Source organism: Erinaceus europaeus, chromosome 4 (genome assembly GCF_950295315.1).
Source record: "Erinaceus europaeus chromosome 4, mEriEur2.1, whole genome shotgun sequence".
NCBI classification, from domain to species: domain Eukaryota; kingdom Metazoa; phylum Chordata; class Mammalia; order Eulipotyphla; family Erinaceidae; genus Erinaceus; species Erinaceus europaeus.
The window spans coordinates 94,991,724-95,006,094 of NC_080165.1; the positions used below are offsets into that span (position 1 = coordinate 94,991,724).

The following is a 14,371-nucleotide window of genomic DNA, read 5'->3' on the forward strand; positions in this document are numbered from 1 at the left end:
TTCCTATCCCATCCTGCACCCCACAGTTATAACAATGAGAAATGCCTTCTTTTATTTAGTGATTTTTAAAAGGCTTATTAATAAAAGGGAGAATCAGTGCCAACATCCAAACTTGGGACTGTGTGCTTTTAAGTCTCAAACTCCATCACTGTGTCATATCCCTGAGCAGGAAAACAGTTTCTTCAGATGGTGACAAATTACTTGTTGGAGAGGGCAAAGGGCAAACATATTCCTGGTTGCCAACCTCTAATCTAAGTCATTTTCTTATTTTACAAAGGTTAGAACAGAGATCCAAAGAGTAAGCTGTTTAGGTCAGTCTGCAGAATGCAGGTTGCTCATGTAACATCGTTGCCTTCCTGTCATGAATAGGACACAATATCGAGCCCAGTCTGGTAGGAGAGAGAAGCCATTGTGCACATATCTCTAACTCCACGAAGTTGATAAGCAGTTAAGTGTTCTGCAGGCAGCAACAGAATTGAGAAAGAGAATATGACCTGGTGTCCCGAGATCTAGATCTGTCAATTTTTTATTATCCTTAATTATTTATTGGATAGAGATAGCCAGAAATAGAGAGGGAAGGGGAAGGTAGAGAGGGAGACACTTGCAGCACTGCTTCACCACTCACAAAGCTTTTCCCCTGCAAGTGGGGACTAGGGGCTTGAATCCAGGTCCTTGCGCATTGTAGCATGTGTGCTCAATCAGGTGCGCCACCAACCAGCCCCAATCTGTCATTTGTTAGCTTCAGTATTTGACCAGGCTTTAGGTAGCTGATCACCAGTGAAACAGGAATCATGGTTTTCTTCAGCTTACAAGAGCAGCTATAAAATGGGTCTGTAAACGCGTTGTGTGTGTGCAAAGTGCAAAACTTTTGCAATCGGGTATTAATGAGGTGATTGGGAATGTGTTAACAATTACGATCATAAATTAACTTCCAAAACCGGGGGCTGCCATATACTGTGACTTCATTTTTGGACCGTCTAACTTCAGATCCCAGTTCTTTTGTGAGAGAAGAAGCAAGCGAAGAGTCCCCCTTCCACCCACCGTTCATTCCCTAGCCTGCGGTCAATGCCGTCAGACAGGTGAACTCTGATCACAAACTACGCATAGCAAGACTAACCCAAGAGAATCGCTACTCCGCCCTCCAGCCTCTCAAGCCTCTCCCACCCGAGGCTGATGCCCCGCCCACAAAGACGTTAGACCCCGCCCCTCGGGGCCTGCTGGAATTCCAGCGGCGCCAAGGATCGCCGAGAGGTCCCGCGGCCCTGCCGGATATTCCCGATCTCTTCCCGGCTTCCCTCGGGCGGCCAGAACGGAGAGGCGGAGATTGCCGAGGAGTGCTGGCCCCGCCCCCTCGCGGCAGCCCGCCGCCGCCGCCGCCACCGCCCCCTTGGCCACTGCCTCCCGCGCGGGCTGGAGTCCCAGATCCCGGGCCCTCCCTCCTTCTTTCTCTCTCTCCGCCTTCCCGGTGCTGCCACAGTGGCGGGTCGGAGGATCCCGGCCAGTCAGCTCGTTCCTGCCTCGGGCCCCACCTCCCCCCAAATAAACACCCCTCCCCACGGCCGGGGAACCCGCACCGCCCCCTTCCTCCCCGGGCCGGGCGTGCGGTGAGGGGCCGTGAGAGCGACCAAGCGCGGGCCGGCGGGCCAGCTCCCAGAGCGCCAGAGGCGGTGCCGCAGCGGCACACCGGGGGCGCGTGTGCGCGAAGGCGCGCCAGCCAGGGGCCTCGGCGAGCCGCCGGCGCCGCGAGCCGCCGAGACCGCGACGACCCGCCGCCACCGCCGGCCGCCCGAGGGGCGCCGAGCCGGCGCGCGCGCACGCACGCACGCACGCGGGGGCGGGGGCAGGCGCGTGTCCGCCTGCCGCGACTGTCGGGGCCGAGGCCCAGGGGGGAGGTGGCCTGTCGCGGGTCGCCCGGCTCCCGGAGGCTAGGCGGGCGCGGGCGGATGGCGGAGGGCGCCCAGCCGCAGCAGCCGCCTCAGCTCGGACCCGGCGCCGCCGCCCGGGGGATGAAGCGGGAGTCAGAGCTGGAGCTGCCGGTGCCCGGAGGCGAAGGGGACGGAGCCGAGCCCGGCCTGAGCAAGCGGCCGCGCACCGAGGAGGCGGCGGCCGACGGCGGCGGGATGCAGGTGACCGCGCGGGCCGGGGGGGCTCCGGGGGCTGCGGGGAGCCGGGCGCCGCGGGGCCTGCTGGCTGGGCGGCCGGAACTGCGGGGGGCCTCGCCTGCCGCCCCCCTCCCCGAGGGCCCCGATCCCCCGAGGGGACGCGCCCTTGGATTTCGGGGAGGGGGGCGCACCGGGCTGAGTTGGACCCCAGCCTTCCCTGGGTTCCTCCGCGGCCTGGAAGGGTGGAAGCCGGGGGACCCCGGAGCTGTGGTCCTGTGCGTCGCTGCACGCCGGGCGAGGGCAAGGCGGTGGGGACCCCCCCTCGATGTGGGCACACGCCGGGATGGGGGTGGAGGGCGGCATACAAAGGGCCGGCGTGAACCGCGAAGAAACTCCTGGAGAGCCCCGCGGGGATGTGGCTTCAATCAGTGACACCAGGACTTTGGGGGTGGGGGGACTCGCCTCCTCCCCCCCAGTGCCGTCTCATTAACTTAGTGGAGTCTGGAGAGGTGCAAGACACCCCTCCCCTCCCCCAAGACTTTTGTCAGTTGCATCCTGCAGAGTTTGGACACTGGATAGCTCTCGCATGTCTTGGGGTATTAAAATAATGATAGTAATAATAATTAATAATAATAAGGCTCTTGGGAGGCTGGATTCTGAGCTGTGGGCTCCAGGGGAAGCAGATTGGGTGGGAGAATCGGGACCCTGGTGAGGCTGCCAAGTTGACGTGGTGGGAGCAAGTGGGCGAAGCTTTCTTTCTTTTTCTTTGCAGGTTTTCAGGAAATTGTCCAAGAAATACCTGCTGTGAAATGGTGGGGCTCACTTCTCTGCCTGATTCTGGTTGGAATCAGGATGCTTGAGAGAGAAAGAAGGGCCAGAAGCATCATTTTCTTTCCAGGAGTTCTTGATCTAGATTGGGCTTGGAAGATCCTTATGTGAAAGAGTTTATGTGTACTTTGTTTTTACCATCGCATTTATTTAACTTTTTGGCGGGGAACGTCTGTAGTCTTAATCCCCCCTCCCCCCAGTTGGAGGGATCTAGTCCCCAAAGGTTCTGCCCATTTTACTACGGGGATTCCAATGTCCCAAGAATGCTAGTGACTTGCCTAAGGCTATATAGTTAGCTAGTAATAAATCTACAACTAGAAGCCCGGTCCTCTGATTCCTATTCCTGTGCTCTCTTTATTACACCACTCTTGGAAATCTCTGCAGTGCTGAAAGACTTCCTGTGCTCTGCTCTCTGCTTTTCAAGGCTCTGCCTGACTTCCTGTGTTAGAGACCCAGCCATAGAGGGCTGTATTTGAGATGGAGATGTTTTGAAGCCTGGCATGTTTGCCTTGTGCCACTTTCTTTCACGTCTGTTGAAGGAAGCCTCTTGGTGTTTATTTTTAAATTCTTTTTGTTTGCTTGCTTTTGTTCTCCAGTGGAACTCTCACACAGAGGGACTGTGGAAAATAAAAGCTCTGGGTCATGGACAGAATATAGAGAACTTCAGGTGAAGTGGTTTAACATTGCATGGTTAGGAGGCAAGACGTGTGCGCCCACTCCTGAGCACATTTTGCTTGTTGTGTACAAATATCTATGCCTATCTGTCTCATTTATTGTCTGTCATGGTGGATGGTGAGACTCTCCCTCTCTTACCTCTCTCCCCCTTCCTCTTGGGGCCCATTATTTGCTTGCTGCTTTTAAATTGGCAAAGGATGCTAGTAGTTGGAAATGGAGCAGTGGGGTATGCAGAGGAAGGAGTCTGTTAGGTCCTTTGGGTACAAATGACAACCTAGATCTGTTGTACTGAGAGTCCTTTTATTTTTTTTATTCTTTGTATTTTTGAATCTTTACTTTTCACTTTGCTGTAGTTCCAACACACCACATCACACTGGTATTCAAATTATCATTGGTTTAGCCTCCTGCTTTCAACCAACTTTCTGGAAAAATTTCTTTGGGGACCTCTATGTCATCAGTCATATAAAATGTATATGGACAGGATGATATCCAAGCTACCTTCCAAAAAATGTTAAGTTTTCAGTTAGAGTACTTGAAACTTACAACCTAGGTGGGGAAGCCAAGCAGTAAAAAGTTAAAAAAAAAAAAAAAAAAAGAAAACAAAAACAAAAAAAAAAACCCGGTGTGTATACATATGGTTTTTTTTTATAAGTTTCAGAGAGATGGGAGTAGCAATACCACAGGCCAGACACAGGTTATAAGGCATTGTATAGCTTTAAAAAAAAATCTATGCATTAACTCATGAAGAATATGTTTATTCCTGCTGGGATGGTCAAAGGAGGCTTTATGAGGAGGTTGAAATTTGGTATAGGTATAGGGGCTGGGTGGTGGCGTACCTAGTTAGACACACATGTTACAATGTGAAACTGCCCAGGTTTGAGCCCCTGGTCTCCACCTGCAGGGGAAAAGTTTTGTGAATGGTGAATCAGTGCGCAGGTGTCTCTCTATTTCTCTTCCTCACTATCTGCTATCTCCCACTTGCCTCTCAATTCCTGACTGTCTCTATACAATAAATAAAGATAATAAAACATTAAAATAAAAATTTGAGGTATGATGGGGAATAAGGAAGAATTGATGTTCATTAAAAGCTTAGGTGACTGGGGTGGGGGCGGTAGCGCAGTGGGATAAGAGCACGTGGCGCAAAGCACAAGGACCGGCATAAGGATCCCAGTTTGAGCCCCCGGCTCCCCACCTGCAGGGGAGTCTCTTCACAGGCGATGAAGCCTCTCTCTATCTTCCCCTCTCTATCTTCCCTCTATCTTCCCTCTCTCTATCTTCCCCTCCTCTCTCCATTTCTCTCAGTCCTATCCAACAACAACGACATCAATAACAATGATAATAATAACCACAACAATGGTAAAACAACCAGGGTAACAAAAGGGGGAAAAATAGCCTCCAGGAGCAGTGGATTCCTGGTGGGAGCCCCGACAATAACCCTGGAGGCAAAAAAAAAAAAACTTAGGTGACTTAACACCTCTAGGAATTTCCTCTATTCTGATTATAGGGATCAGATATTTAGTATCTGTTCATATAGTTAATATTCATTGAACAGCTATGTGCTCAAGTACTGTTTTAGAGCCTGAGAGGTACAGTAGTGAACACAACAGAGACCTTGTTTTTGTGGAATGAATGTATTAATGGGAGGAGGCATATACTAAAGTAACTGCCACTATTATAGGAGCAAGAAGAAAAACTGACAGGGAAGGGGATGGAGAAGAGATGAAGAAGATGGTGAGGCAACTTTGTAGTGGTGGGCTTGGTCCTTCTGACATTTGAGCAAGTATGGGTGCAGAGGCATTGGGCAAGCAGTGCCTTTGGTGTGTTTGACAGCAAGAGGCCAGTGTAGCTGGCACAGAAGGAGCAGGGGTGTGGAGTCTTAGCAGATAATAGTGACAGGGTGGAATTGCCTGTGGGCTCTATGGAAAGATATACTGTCAAAATCTTAGTATAACTGACCTTTCTGATTTATGGGTTTGTCTAAAAGATGGGCTTTTTTGTTGTTGTTGTTGCTGATGTTGTTGTTTGTCCTTATGTCTTAACACAAATGGAGTTTTCAGAAAGCCTTCTGGGATAGCTTAATTCATGCCACTCAGACCCTCCTGTGTCATATTATATCAATGCTTATATTATCCCAATTATAATTGTTTTCAGAATTCAGTTTCCCTAGTGAGACTGTTAGTGTCTAAAAGACTGCAACTTCATTCTTTCGTATTTAGCCCTTATAATACAGAACAGTTTTATATACATAAAACTGTTACATAGTGCTCAAATCCTGTTATGTTAAAATCTCACTATTGTCAATATGGGGCAGGAAAAAAAAAAGAAATTTAGAGAGTGAGACTACCTTTCTGAAATTCTCCCCTAATTTGTTGAATGGCAAAGGATTAGCCCTTTGTTTACTGAAGAAAGTAATTTACTGAGATTGATGTCTCAAGACTTCTTATTAAATGAAGCTTTAACTCTTGAAGATGTAGATTCCAAAGCTGAGTCCAGTTAAGTTATAGCCACTAAGCTTTAAGAGTAAATTATTACTTCCCAAAGTGGAGCCTTGGGGACAAGGGAGAGTTCGTGCTGTTTGTGTTATACTCCTTAGAGTAAGAAGAGTCCTGGGGGGACTAAGGAGGTGGGGCGGAGAGAAAGGGTCATTCCTTTCAAGAATGGTACACAGAAGCTTTGTGTTGAGGGCAGGGGTCAGCACAGCTCTATAGATAACATAGAAATAGAGAACCCAGAACTGTGGGGCAGGTAGAAAGAGACAAGCTCAACTTGCATATTAAAATATGGCTTGAGATAATCTAAGACCTTGAGAGAATTATGACTGTTACCCTTCGTGGGGTGGGGGGCACAGAACTTTGGTGGTAGGAATGGTGAGAATTTATACCTCTATTATTTTATAATCTTGTAAATCACTATTAAATCACTCAAAAATTATATATATGTGTGTGTATACATATGGTTTGAGGAATATGGTTAGTTGTTAAAAAGGGAACATAGACATATCATTCTCTAATCTGGTTAAAAGCTAAATGACTTCCATGTATAGATACTAGATGTCATTTCACTCTGAAGTGAGTCTGATATGTATGGTACTTAGGCTTATAAAGGCCATAAAGCATACCAGGGAATGACTGATTTTGGTCTGTTCTTCTAGTGAATAAAAACCATTTGATGACGAAAAATTCAGTTTTTTGTACATGTTTCTAGGAACTTAGTTGTTAGAGAAGGTAAGGTGCATCTTAATTATTACTTAAGTTTTCAGCAAAATCCTTATGGCAGGGAAATGTTGGCACATACTTCTAACTACAGAATCAGATGTCTAGTTTAGCAGTTGCTCATATTATTAGTTGATTCGAATGGGAGGACAACTTTCTGTCTGATCTTAAGAAGGGGCTCCAAGTAGCCCATGATTGCTGTGTGAATGCTGTATGTTTTACATTAGTTGATATTTCCATTTGTTTGTGACTCCCCTTCTGTGGTGGGGGTGAGTGTCATTCAGATAGTTTGGCTGAAAGTGCTTTGAGCACAGCTGTCAGATTATTTGACAGAGTTGTCAAAATAGTGGGTTTTCCATGAACACTACCTCAATAGTACTTCAATGATCTCTAAAATAATTGAGATTTTTATTATTACTTGTCTCAGTGTGCTTTGACACCCTAACCAAGTACTACAAGCTGGGTGACTTAAACAACAGAAGTTTACTTCCCATGCTTCTGGAGAGTAGAATCCCAAGATCAGGGTGCTAACATTTGGAGTCTGACTTGGGTTTGCTTCTTGGTTTGTAATCACCACTCATCCAGAAAGTGGTATACTCATTACATTTTCTTTGTGTGTTTCTCTTTTCCATTTATTTATTATTATTTTTTAATGTGGCACTAAGGAAAGAACAGAGGACTTTTACATGCCTAATACTGTTCAGTGGTCCCCTGGTCTAATTTTTTATTCTCTGCTCTCTTGCGGGGGGAGGGGAAGGAAGGGATAGAGAAAGGAGAGACACCACAGCACTATTCCACCATCCATAGGGCTCCTTCAATGCTGCCCTTGGTGCTCTCATCTTGTGCCAGAGCTTGACCCCAGGGCCACATGCACAGCAAGGGCCATATGCTCTACCAGGTGAGCTATCTTTCAGCCCCTGCTCCTCTTATTAGGGTGTTCATTACCATCATGAGGGTCAAATTTATGACCTAATTTCTAAACCTCCTAAAGGCTCTATCTCCAAATACTATCATTTTATGGGCTAGAGCTTCAGCTTATTGACGTGGGGTAAAAGTGAGTACGGGGGTGGGAATGCAGACATTCAGTGCACACTATTACCAGAAGGGTAAGTATTGTAGGTAGAGAAATCAAGGCATGGTCATATAAATATTATTAGCCACCATCCCCCATACCCCCAGGTTTCACAAGGAAACCTACAAATATAAAGCTGGCAATGTCCTTGAGAAGGTGAAAGTCACATCTGAATCCAAAGTTGAATTATTCCTCTCGGGTAAGTTGAATTTGTCTCTCAGCTCTCTCATCTTCTAACCACCTTGTGTTTTTTTTTTTTTTTTCTTTCTCTATCACACTGACGTATGAACATAACAGGAGCTAACTGGAGATAAAACAGACTGATGCAGGCAGGCCTGGATATTACAGGACAGTAAAGAAAGAAATTCAGTACCCTACTTAGCTTTACAAGAATGATGCTAGTGAATCTAGTTTGACATCTTTCAGGCCATCAGTTTGATGCCAGGCTCTAATAATTTGTGAAACAATAAAGATGGTCACTTTAGTGAGTAGATCTGAATTTTTGTTGATATGCATTTGTAAAGCATAGTAAGCATCCTTATTCCTGACAAATATGCACTTTCTTTAAAGACATGAGGGAAGAGCAACAGATGACAGAAAGGAAATGGCAGTAATTGGAGCGTGAGCAGACAGATGGAGCAAGGGATGGCGAGTGCATTTGGTGTTTTTGGTGGCCCCTAGGAATATTGAGTTTCTTATTCTTCTCCCCTACAGCTCCAGTATAAGCAGGCAGCTTACATGGCTAAGGTTTCATTATCTAATCCATCACAGATCAGCCTGAATAAACCCATTGGTTGGCTCTGATCTAGTTAGGAGGGTATTGCAAAGCTGCTTGAGCCAGGATTGGGGCAAATCGGATCAGAGTTGCAGTGTGAATCTTGGACACAGTTCTGTAATTTGGGTGGCTAAACCATACAACACACACACATGCACACACGCACACGCACACACATAATAGTGTACACATAGGGTCTTTGGGACTCTGAAGGGAAAGTGTATGGAGGACTTGATGTATTTTTTTCTGGTGCATAGTCAAGTTACTTTGATTATTTGAGTCCGAACATTTTTGCTCACTAATGCATAGGAATGACCTTTTTAAGTAGCACTTGAAGATTCCAGTTGTGACCACTTAATTGTGACTTTTTGGAATACACTTTTAATCCAAGGCTGTATAATATAGTTTTTAAAGGACAATGTTGTTAGTACTATTGATACTGTTGATACATTAGCCTTAATATATAGTCATACTTGTTATTCATAATTTTCTCTTTTTTTGCCACCAGGATTATCACTGGGGCTTGCACTGACTGACTGGTTCCACTGTTCCCAAGTGGCCTTTTTCCTTTTTCTTTCATTTTGATAAAGTGTGAGAGACAGATAGAAAAGGGACACTGCAGCACTGCTCCACCACACATGAACACACCCTCCTTCCACTCCCATAGGTGAAGACAGGAAGCTTGAACCTGAGTCCTTGACACCTGGTAGCATGTGCATCCTTCCAAGTGAACTACCATCCATATTTTCTTGAAGGATAGTGAAACACTACTTTGAGTTTCTCATAGTTGAGTATAAACTCTGGTTCTTCAAATTACCAACTGAAGAACCTTAGACAAAATATTGAACAACTCTGAGCACCGGTTTACACATCTATAAACAGGCAGAATGAATAACCATGCTGCTGAATTATTGTAATGGTAACTGGCCACCATGGGACCCTCAGTGAGTATTTATTTCTTGTCTTTCTTATAACTTGCTATGAAGTACCCGATGAATTCTGCTTATCACTGGATCAGAATGGAGCTGTTAACAGGCTTCTGACTGATTAAGTGCCAGAGCTGGTTATCTCCCTGAGATGAACAGTGTGTTAAACAGGGGAGACTCAGTTTGCTCTTCACAGGGTGGAGGAGGAGAATGGACCTGGCCATTGTGGTCTCATTATTTGAGTTATTTGACCTTTCAGATCTTTCTGAGGTCTCCTGACGTGGCACACTTGTCTGCATTGGGCAGGCAGGCATCTCATGGAACCTGTTGGATCTCAACTGGGAGTTAGAGTACAGGTACAGTGGCTATTTGGGTGGTACAAGGGGTATCGGAGCAGTGAAAATATCCTTCCTGTTGTACATTTAATAAAACTTGTTGATTAAATATGTTAAATTAAATATATACGTTTTGCTCTCCTTTTGGCATATGGAGATTGAGTTGGGATGCCTTTGTGTTTGTCTGTCTTTCTCTCTCTTTTTCCTGTCTCTTGTGGTCTCTTTCCAGTCCCTTCAGATCCACCCTACAGTCTACTAACAGTGTCATCCATCTAAAAGTACTGAAGTCATTTGATAGCTTGTCTTTGACTCCTGGACACAGCCATTTTTTCATTTGCCTACCAGGTTTCTTCATCTCTTTCTTTTTTTTTTTAATATTTATTTATTTATTTATTCACTTTTGTTGCCCCTTTTTTTTTTTATTGTTGTAGTTGTTGTTGATCTCGTTGTTGTTGGATAGGACAGAGAGAAATGGAGAGAGGAGGGGAAGACAAAGAAGGGGAGAGAAAGATAGACACCTGCAGACCTGTTTCACCGCTTGTGAAGCGACTCCCCTGCAGGTGGGGAGCCGGGGGCTCGAACCAGGATCCTTACACTGGTCCTTGTGCTTAGCGCCACCTGTGCTTAACCCGCTGTGCTACCGTCCGACTCCCTCTTCATCTCTCTCTATACTCACCCAAGTCCATGTTCAGGGGCATCTAGTTCCTGAGAACACAATGCCACCGAAGGCTAATTCATCTCCCTCTCTCTGCTTCTGTTTCTGTACCTTCTGCCTGGCACTCTGCTTCATCTCTCAATTGCTCTCCTATTTGGAAGACTCAGTCATTAAGAACTAGTTGGGGTATTGATTCTTCTGGATGCCTTTTGTGTCTGTTCCTGTTCCTGTTCCTCTCACAATCCTGCTGGTTTCCAAAACAGCATGTCTACTGCTCTGTTTAAAGACATTTTTAGATTAACATTTGTTCAGATGTCTGCCCCATTCACCCCTGCCCAGAATGTGAGATCCAGGGATCCTTTGGGATCCATAGAATTTAGCACTGCTCCTGAGTCAGAAACTGCCCCTTGTTGAATTGAACTTTGTCTTTCTGCTCCTCATTTGGAGCTTGCAGATGGCTTTAATAGTTTCTGCAGATTTTCCCTGGGGGGGTCTGGCACTTGGTCTGCTTTGCAGCTATTATGAAAACTGGGTGTTGTGGGATTTGTGAACGTTACCTGATCTTTTCATTGTCTAACCAGGGTTAAAGGTGAGAAAAGGGTCTTTGAAAACAGAAACTGAGGGAGAGGGGAGACTTAACTGCCAAATGTGTTGGGTGGGCATGGCAACCTGATGTTTAGTTTCCTGTGCTCAGTTATTAATTAACTGCACGTGTGCACGTGTGTCTGTATAAAAAGTGCCTTTGTGATGGTGTGGCTAAGGAAAATAGAGGAACCATACAAGTAAGAAGGGCAATTAGAACTAACCTGTTCCAGTTCACTGGAGCAGTCTGCTGATCTACCTTTTATAATGCTGCTGAGAGATTCTGGAGTGTTGTGGTTAGTTAGTATATATTACCTCCATTTGGCATCATTTGATCAATCATGGACTTTAACCTCTCCCTTTCTAACCAGTGAATTTCACCAGCAATTGTAGCTGAAAAAAAAAATGCGTGAGAGAGAAAACGAGAGAGGAGAAGAGAGTCAGAGAGACTCACTGCCCACTCAGTTTTGTCATAAGGTGGTGCTGGGGATTGAACCTGTGTCCTCTGGAACCTTGACATGCAAATTCTATGCTTTGATTGGCTGTGCTATCTCTCAGGCCCAATAGCTATTTTTTGATAGTTTCAGGAAGAACATCAAGTAGAAGTATCTTGGAAAAAGCACACTATTTTCCAGACTGCTCATTGGATTTACTTGAAAATGAGGAAGCTAGATATGTCACTTACATCTAAACTTTCCTCAAAGGTTTATAGAAGTACTTTACAGGAATCAGTTCTCTCCCCCTCTTTTTTTTTTTCCTTCAGTGTCTCTTTTTCCTTCCAACTTCTGATTTGTGTTCTTATCTAGTCCTCACCTCTTCACCAGTTTTAAAACTACCTTTGCTAGTTTATGTAGGGGGGCTGCTTATAGCTGAATGGGTGCATTTATAGTGTTTTTGGATTTCTGATTTCTGAATGAATAAAGCAGGCTTGAAAGGGGAGTATAGGGAGTCGGGCGGTAGCGCAGCATGTTAAGCGCACGTGGCGCAAAATGCAAGGACCGGCTTAAGGATCCTGGTTCGAGCCCCCGGCTCCCCACCTGCAGGGGAGTCGCTTCACAAGCAGTGAAGCAGGTCTGCAGGTGTCTGTCTGTCTCTCCCCCTCTCTGTCTTCCCCTCCTCTCTCCATTTCTCTCTGTCCTATCCAACAATGACGACAGCAATAACAACAATAATAACTACAACAATAAAGCAACAAGGGCAACAAAAGGGAATAAATAAATATTAAAAAAAAGGGGGAGTATGATAAGCCAACCAGTAAAACCATGTCTTCTGACATGTTGTGTACATATCTTGCAATTTCAGTCAATAATTCAAAATACAGAGCATATTATAAACACCACATATGAAGTAGATGATGGCATTTTCAAATTGCCAAATGACTGGTTTAAGACTTATTTTCCCAGGGGTAGAAATGGAGCCTTTGAAGTTTAGACTTCCACATGGGTGTGTGCAACCTTAATACTTGGGTTTTGGGGGACCTAGCTCCCCAGATTACACCTATTATGTAGAATTTTTCCCATGTAGGGCTGGTTTCTTGGTTTCTCTGGAGCCAAGGAAAAGAGATTTGCAGTATTTGATATTTTATTCCAGGCATGTGGTTTCTGAGGAGGCATAGTGCTTATTTTTCTTTTTGGCTGCATCATTTCTCTTGGATCCTAATTGGAAATACCACAGGCAAAGCATGATTTACTCGAGGGATGGGTGGGGGTAGCTGCAGGAGGCTTTGGGTGTGGACAGAAACTACACTAACAGAACTCCCGGGGCTGCAAACATGGTATGGGGATGTCTCTGGGCTTCAACTGTGACTTCCAGCTATGACTTGAGTTGGAGCACATTTGAAGCAGGGAATCATGGGAAGCTATTCCAGTTGTATTCTGAGCACCATATCGCCCCCCCCCCCCCCCCCCCGGGCATTTTGGTAGCTGCTTGGAGGAAGGGAGGAGCATTGCTTGCTGCTAGCTGGAATGGTTTCCAAAGCAAACCTACGTGGATTTGATTTAGGGGTTTGCTTGCTTCAGGGGCATGTGGCTTGTCCTGAGTCAAGAGAATTTGGGTTCTATTTTCCTGGAAGTTGGTGGGCTTCTTGATGAGCCTTCTCTGTTTATTTTGGACTGATGTTGGGAAAGTGGTAAAGCAGCTGCATGTTTAGCCCTGCTGCATAGGACTTAGTTTCATAGGTCACTCTCTCCTGGGAATTTTTATATGGTTACATTTACAACTTTTAGGTATTCTTTTCCTTACTCCTTTAATTCTCTTCCTATCTTTCCCCCTCTGTAGTTCAGTGGTCCACACATTTCTGAGGGGGGGGATAATCATTTCACATAGAAGGCAGGAATTGTAGATCTTTGGCTCTTGCCTGGTTCCTGTCCACTTTTGCAAAAGCATCTGGAAACGAGGTTGTTTGTCTACTACTCAAACTGGCTTGTTCCTGGCCAGTCTGCATACATAGCTTTGACAGCTTTCTCCTTTTGTTTCTCTGGTTCCTAAGGGATGGGATGGTGGGATTGTGTGCTTTCAATGCAAAACCAGGCCCAATTGAAAGAGACTTTATGGTGACTCTCAGCATCCACAAAGCTTAACTATTTGGTTTGAATCTCATACAAGCTTCCAGAAAGTCACCGTACTACCGTAGTGGATGTTGCAGTGAGTTTGAGGATTTTCCTTGGAACTTCAGGAAGTCTGCACAATTGCTGCCTCCCACAGTGGAAGCTTTGGCAAACTTTACAGGGAGCTGGTGGTGCTTTTTTTTTTTTTTTTCTTCCCAGAGAACAGCTTAGCTCTGACTTATGGTAGTGCTGGGGATTGAGCCTGGGGTGTTGGAGCCTCAGTCTTTTATAGAACCATTATGCTGTCTGTCTCCTTGTCCATGTGGTATTTGTTTTGAAAGTAGTCTGGTTTTTCACTGTACAGTTCTGTGAGAGGTAGAGGCACAGTGGAAAGTAGTGCTGTGTAATAGTTACCTGTGTGGGCCACTCCCTGTTTTTTTGTTCTACTCATACAAACTTGCTGCATGTTCTGTATGTTGTGATCATGCTTGAAGCCACAGTTGTGACTTTCAGTTAAGTTTCTTTAGTTAATTTAGATATTATCCTAGACATGGAAGTGATGCTGGTCACATTTAAAAGATCTATGTGAGGACTATTTTTTATCTATTTTCATCTATTTTATCTATTAACTATTTTTATCTATTTTCATCTATTTTATCTATT

The 14,371-nt window shown here is 45.4% G+C and overlaps 1 protein-coding gene and 1 long non-coding RNA gene across 23 annotated transcripts in view; one reads left to right on the forward strand and one right to left on the reverse strand.

Moving 5' to 3' along the window:
- Positions 1-14,371, reverse strand: part of LOC132538118 (uncharacterized) — a 138,698-nt gene that overhangs the window by 71,999 nt on the left and 52,328 nt on the right. The gene's annotated exons all lie outside the window — the stretch shown is intronic.
- Positions 1,487-14,371, forward strand: part of RBFOX2 (RNA binding fox-1 homolog 2) — a 301,357-nt gene continuing 288,472 nt past the window's right edge. For 2 of the 22 annotated variants that reach the window (XM_060190077.1, XM_060190082.1), the window contains exon 1: positions 1,491-2,126. In XM_060190077.1, coding sequence (XP_060046060.1) covers positions 1,944-2,126 — 183 coding nt within the window. In that variant the 5' untranslated portion in view covers positions 1,491-1,943. Of the gene's footprint in view, positions 2,127-14,371 lie in introns of all 22 variants that reach the window. The other 20 variants (XM_060190061.1, XM_060190088.1, XM_060190064.1 and 17 more) reach the window with 15 other exon arrangements.